The sequence below is a fragment of the Gavialis gangeticus genome, unplaced genomic scaffold (assembly GCF_001723915.1).
Source record: "Gavialis gangeticus isolate Ggan-Ray unplaced genomic scaffold, GavGan_comp1, whole genome shotgun sequence".
NCBI classification, from domain to species: domain Eukaryota; kingdom Metazoa; phylum Chordata; order Crocodylia; family Gavialidae; genus Gavialis; species Gavialis gangeticus.
The window spans coordinates 6,747,004-6,753,849 of NW_017729018.1; the positions used below are offsets into that span (position 1 = coordinate 6,747,004).

Consider the following 6,846-nt stretch of genomic DNA (forward strand, 5'->3'; position numbering starts at 1 on the left):
ACAAATCAAGTATGATAGAGTCTTTCAGACCAACTGTAGAATAAAATGTATTACCACAAAGTTACATATTCTCCTTATGTAAACTTCTTTGGTTTTGTGATTCAATTCCCAATTGCTTTAGTTAAGCCAGTGTTACGCACAAAAGCCTGCTCTCCTGCAGGTCTCTTATATCGTTACGAAAGTTATATTCATTGGATGGTTAATATACGTGGTTGCTTCTAAAGCACTGGATTAAATTAGAGTACAGTTTAGAGATTCTTACTGTTTGCACTTGTAGTGTTTTGATCAGCAAAGTGCTCTGTCAGCCCAAAGTCTCTCACAGCCTCCTTGTGAGACAGGTAAGTATTGTCTCCATATTGGAAAGATGAACATAGGAGCAGGGAGGTCCCAGTAGCTTGCTCTGAGCTAGAGCAGTAGTCATTGTCAAAGTCATGATTAATTCCAGTAACTTAGATGTAAACAGTAATAAGCTATAAGCTGTTTGAGCATGGTGACTGCAGAAGAGGGGCTATGGGTGGGTTTTAGGTTCCATGTTTTTACCTGCAAGACTTGGGTGAGGACACTGTGGAAAACTGAATGTATAGCACCTAGCTGAACTGAATCAGGACCCCAGTTCAGGGTACTCTACAAACACGTTAGATAGACAGTCCTGGCCTCAAGGCCAGGACAGATGGGCAGAGCCGGGAGATGGAAGCACAAAGAGGCCTAGTCTGCCTGTGCAGGTGATACAGAAACTAAATATAAAGCCAGAGGCTAGTGCCACAACTGCCAGCCTTCTCACGTGCACACGCATGCACGACACATGATGTATGGATATTGGACTGAGGATCCAGGTCATAGTACTGAAGTATCAATCTGACGTCAAGCACATGAGCAATCCCATTGAACAAGCATAGTTTTACGCTTGAAAGACCTTGCTGAATCTATGATCTAAATGTGGGAACAAGGGATCAAACAACAGCTATTACACTGACGTGTAGGGGTTGGAGGTGTGCAGATAGCAACCTAATAGATCTCTTCCATGCCTGATTCTCAATGACAGGATGAATGAAAGGATTGTTCTTCCCTCTCTCTGTCTCCTGACTAACAGACAGTCTAGGAACTATATAGAAAAGCTTGACGTATCTAACACATGCAGATGATTTTTAAGTGTCTGACTTGGACGGGTTTCTTCCTCTCCTCATGTCCCACAGGTAACTAGGATTTCTACCTCAACCCAATGTGACCTATGCAAGGACAACGTGGACCAACTTCACTCGGCTTCCACTGAAAGGTGCTCGCCTGGCCTGTGCAGGGGTTTCTACTCTCTTACTACTGGACAAAATAATAATAATAAAAAGATACAAAAAAAGACCTTAACAACAGAAAACAGATTCTACTGTGAATTGGAGTTTAAAACAAAACAAAAAAACAAGCCTGCAAATGAAATGCTTAAAATAAAGCTCCAGTTTGTATTGTTGATAGTTTAGATAAAGTATTTATCTTTTTTTTTAAAGTGAAAACAATTTTGACTTATTTTATTCCATCTAAAGTCATAAACACAAATCATTAAAAATAATCTCTGACTAATAAAGGACTGGCACACCAGCAGAGATGTAAAGAGCCTCCTCTCGGTGCTATTTCATCCGTCAGAACTGTGCCTCTAGTTCGAATCCTTGGTGCTGAATATGGAGGCTTGACCAATGCCAAACCCAGTCTCAGAAAGGTCTGCTTCTTATTTATTCAACTCACTCTGTTCATATACCAAAGTCCATTGGTTTACAACAAAGTGAGAGCTACAAAGAATGGCAGCCTTTAGTTTTGGGTGTTTTAATTATTTTTAACTGAGCCATCAGCTCCGTTATCAGGCATTTTTTTTTTATTGTGGTGTTTGTTTCAAACAAGAACGCAATACTTCCCTCTGGAATGGCAGCTAGATCACCTGGTGTAACCCAGTGAAGCTCAAACAGTTGAGAGATACTTGGAACAGAAATGTAAGTCTAGTCTAATTAGACTACTTGGCCATTAAAAGCCACTGGTGGCGCTTAAGTTGCTGTGAATTTCAGTAGCTAGACTGGTAACTTATTGGGGGATGCCATTGGCATATGGACAGGGTGCATAATCACTGGTATTGGTCAGGCTCTTTCTATTAATATTGGGAAGATCGAAAACCGAGCTTCTATACTGGGGCGGATAGCAGCAGATTTTCTCAACTTGTTTTTGTTCTAAGTATGATGTATTTTAGTAAGGCTTTGATACTTGATTCAGAAATGGCTTAACCTTGTACATTTATGACTAAGTGCATTCGCTTTTGTACTCTTTGCTTTACATAGGTTTAAATGGTAGTTCACAAAAACACCACAGTTTAGTTTACCTTGCTGCCACACTATCAAACTGGTGCATATAATTGTATTGTGACTTGCTGTGCTGTGTACAGAGAAGTGCCACTCTGAACAGTGGCTGTATTTTATAGAGATGTGATAAATTTATAAATTTTGTATGCTTTATTTCATTTATTTTTAGATTGTATAATGCACAGTAAAGTGGTAAAAATGTTATTTATTCAAGTGCACAAAATGGGGGAGAAGGATCCGTTAGTTCATAACCAACATCAGTCTGTAGTGTAGACTGGACCAAGCACCAATGGAGAAATCTGCAATAACAGAAGGGGTTTTGCAACAGCAAAGTGACTAGATTTTAAGAGCATACCTGGGCTCAAGTGAACTTTTGCCTACTAGCCCAAGCTTGATCGTTACTTATCTGATCATTGATGATCAGAGGCTCTTGGAATCCTTTGGTCCATTCCAGCTAGGTTCATAGCTCTCTAATAATGTCATCTCTTGAGACCATGCGTTCCCTTACCAGCTACTGAATAGGATTTCACTGTGTCACAAAGTACTGGGCTCATGAATCAACTGCTGCTTAAATGTGTTTGGGGCAGGCCAGGTATCTCAATGTTTGCTTAGTTGTGCTGCCTTTCTGGGGCTGGCTTGAGAGGCATGTCAATGCTGAATTCCTCGATTCAAAGGAATGGAGGTAGGACCTGTGCCCTTGCCTTGCCTATTCTCTCCATTTTCCTCCTATCCCCTGCTCGCTGTTACAAGTTTATGCAGTATCCCAATTAACAACTCCTACCTTGAGCAAATTTCAGGCTAGCCATTTCCCATGATACCAAATCGCAGGCAGTGGGTTAAATACTTCGAGTTCAGTTATTTGACTCCAAAATTTGTATCTCCCATAGGTGGCCTCTATGTGCAGATTTATCTTTGTCCTTATTTGATCAGAAAGTAGGTTTAGTTCGTATCCCCAGTTCCCAGGGATCGTTTTAACAGTTTTCTGGTTTGTGCCTGGGAAAGGCGGAAGGGACAATGTATCCTGCTCTTAGCAACAATGAGGGAATCCAGAGGAGGAAGAATAATGCTCAGGGAGCAATAGCTGAGAAACATCAAGTAGCTTCTAGTGGAAGCCATAAACAGGTCCTGGAATCCAGGAAGACTTGTAACCCAGTTATTATTTAGCTCTGAATTGGGTAACTCCAGCCTGATCCAGATCTTTGGGTAACTGAATGTTGCGTAGCCGCTGACATTACCAACTAAAAATGAAGTGCTCGGATCCTTGGAGAGTTTTGAAATGTTAGAAGTGAAATGTGAACATATGCTAGAGGGACTGTAACTCTGCCCCTGTACATGCTTTAGTTAGCTTGATCTTGCCCACCCCATCTACATGCATGACTTGAGAAATGAGAGGGAAACTCAAAGGTACTTTTAACTGGTCTTTCACCAAGTAACAAAACCAGATCGTGGCCATGTGAAAAGGGCCTAAGAGCTTGGGCCCCTGACTTCCAGAGCTGTGTCATCTGAAACCCATAGATGCACTGAGGAAGGGAACTCCAGGCCGCATCACAGGTTGCGTACATGGAAAACCCTGCCTGTAACAACCCCCCAGCCTCTCTCTGCACTTGCAGATCAAGGGTAAGGAACTTTTGTTTAAAATAATAGTTTCATAGTGCTTAGGGTCGGAAGGGACCTAAACAGATCATCAGGTCTGACCCCCTGCAACAAACAACAGCTGTAGAGGCTATTGTGCCGCCTTAATGATGGGTTTCTAACTTCTAAACATCTGGGTGCTCACACTACCCGGCATTTGTACCTTCTTGAAGCACGTGGCCTCTGATACTTATTTTGCTAAAGGGTTTGACCCGAACCAACTTTCATTTTTAGTGACAAATGGGCCCAGCCCTATGAGTTACGATCCAACTAAATTCAGTGTATCCAGGTTTCCATGTACGGCATGGGGGTAATAGATCTAAATTATGAAACTTCCCTGAGAAACAGACTGGAAGCTGGGGACGCTTGAGATCCAGCCCTTGCCCTGCTGAGTAATTTCCTTGTGGCAAGGCACTTTAATCGCTCTTCCTCAGTTTTTCTTGTGGTAGAGGACGCTGCCTCTTGAATTGAAGGTTAGTATGTGTGTTGGTAATGCAAAATGTTGCGGAAGTACAACAAACATATTTGTGTGTACCAGACTAAAAGTCTTTTAGAAATGGAAGCCAAGTTTTGATGCAGCTTGTTCTGTTTGTTATTTAACTACGTTGCTGGACAGCGTGGCTCTCCTAGCTGCTAACCACAGTACAGTATCCTTAAAGGAGAGCCCGAGTAGCTCAGTAGGTACTGCTTCTTCCCCTCTACAAAACGAGTCCGGACAAAAGTGGCAGCTTGGGAAACCAGCTGTTGAAAGCTGCTAACCTGCTAACTACCCTAGAAATAGCAAAGCGTCTTTTCTAGTCTGCAGCCCTTGGAAGTGAGGCCCATTTAAGTCTCAAACTCAGCTACTCCCATCTTTCGTGGCTGCACTTTTTCTATGGCTTGATTATCCCTTCTAACAGCAGTGAGCTCCACTGGGATTCCCTGGGTTCTCTGCCAGCATCTTCCACCCCTTGCTGCTGTGCCTGATCCTCTGTGCTCTGGATTAGTTTCTAATGCATTTTGCTTGTTTAGGAATCTAGTCTTCCCAGTAATCTCAGCTGAGATGAGCTTCCAAGTAAGCGTCAGGTAAGCTGATACTGATTCAGGGCAGAGTAATAAATCCTGAGCTGTATGATCTTATTGTTTTCTGCCAAATATGCACCCCCACCCTTCTGTCTTGCCTAGCCTGCATTTTAGATGTAGAAGTCGAAACTGAAGTGCTTGCCCGACTTACCAACTTTCACTTGACTTTAGCAAATCAGTTTAACTTCAAACTTCCCCAGCTGTAAACCAGGAAGAATATCGCCTCATTTCTTAGTGTTTTGAAGTCTAGCTGAAAAGCTTTCTCATTGCTAAGTGGTTATTAGTAAGGTTTTGATCCATCTGACTGAGAACTTTAGCTATTTGTGCTCTTAGCATGACAGCCTGAGGCCTGTTTTCAATAATGAGAGGTACTTCTTCAAGCCAAAACACGGAGTTCAAGAAAGGAATGCTTTCTGGTTTAGTTTCCCACACTTGTCCACATTATTTTACTGCTGTCACAAATGTTCCTTCTTATCCACATGGTAACTGCCAGCAAGGGACTCATCAGGAAGCTAAATGCGTCTTGCAGTGTCTGCATTGCCAAAAAAAATTGAACTTTTTCAACATTGCACTGAGCTAAACCTGTGTGGCCCTCTCCATCAAAGCGTGAGCTGGGAGGTAAATCTCTGCTAACCCAGAAACCAGTGTTGTGCTTGCTTCCTTTTTTTTGGTGGCCTGTTACTTCTCCTTTTCTTTGGCTTGGCTCTTCTACTCCACTGAGACCTGCTGCGCTGATGGAGAGCTGGGAGAGCTCCCACTAAGCCTCCATTTACTCTTTGCTGTGCGTTCGTCCTTCAGTTACCATTGTACCGTGGCGTGGGCCACTGAAGCTTGAGGAAGCCAACGTATAGGTTTTCTCAGGTGTCTGAGGAAGGAAGGCAGGCAGCATTGGAGAGGGACCAGTGCTCTAGCTTGTTAGTGTGACATCTTGTGCAAGTCGGATGATCCCTGAGTGCCTTCATTTTACAGATGAGGGAAAGAGTACTCGGCTACCTTTTTCAAACCACATGGGTGTTTCTGTGAAGTCATAAATACTAGAAAGAGTTTTTCTCTCGTGTTACCTGCCCTTCAAGCTGCATGTGTAAATGACTCTCCTGCTTTGATGGGAGTCTGCAGAGTTTTTAGCTCTAGATAACAAAACTCCCTTGAGTGCAGGTTTTGTGCAAGGGTGTACGCTGTAGCCGTCGTGGTCTAAGGGCATAGGCAGATGAGGTTCTTTGGGTGAATCTGATATTTTTTTATTAGACCAACTTAAATAGTTGGAAAACCATTTTTAAGCAAGCTTTTGGGTTCAAAAACCCTTCGTCAGGCTAAGGAAGAGCACATACCAACTGCTGATACTTCCTTAGCCTGACGAAGTGTTTTTGAACCGGAAAGCTTGCTTTAAAATTGCTTTCCAACTATTTAAGTGGGTCTAATAAAAGATATCAAATTCACCCAAAGAACCTTGTTTAGTTTTGTGCAATTGTTTTCTATGGTGCATGGGGAGAGACTAGGGACATCAAGGAAACAGGTTGCAATCTGAAACAGCTCCATTTTTAAATGTGTGTTCAGTCATTTTCTTTTAGAGGATCTGATTTGAAGAAACTGTACAGGGGGGGATCATTGTAGCTTTCCATAAAAAGACACTGGCATGTGCAGCTGGATTTAAAGATTTCCTTAAGTGATTGTGAACAGTAGGGAGTGCAGAGCATCTTAATGATCCCATGGGCATTTTTTTCCCTCTTACAGCCCTTTTCCCTGTTTGTGCCTCTGTTCATAGCGGGCACGGACAGCACTGCTGTGCAGTGGCGGGTGGGGGTGGGGGTGGGGGTGTGCG

General features: G+C 42.8%; 1 protein-coding gene across 2 annotated transcripts in view; it reads left to right on the forward strand.

The window, feature by feature from the left end:
• The window catches only part of DOT1L (DOT1 like histone lysine methyltransferase), a 107,488-nt gene extending 106,077 nt beyond the window's left edge, over positions 1–1,411 (forward strand). For both annotated transcript variants that reach the window (XM_019513322.1, XM_019513327.1), the window contains one exon: positions 1,194–1,411. Coding sequence is in view for 1 of the 2 variants with exons in the window: in XM_019513327.1 (XP_019368872.1) it covers positions 1,194–1,201 (8 nt within the window). In the remaining variant the exon portion in view is untranslated. The remainder of the gene's footprint in view (positions 1–1,193) is intronic.
• The last annotated feature ends 5,435 nt before the right edge of the window (positions 1,412–6,846 follow it).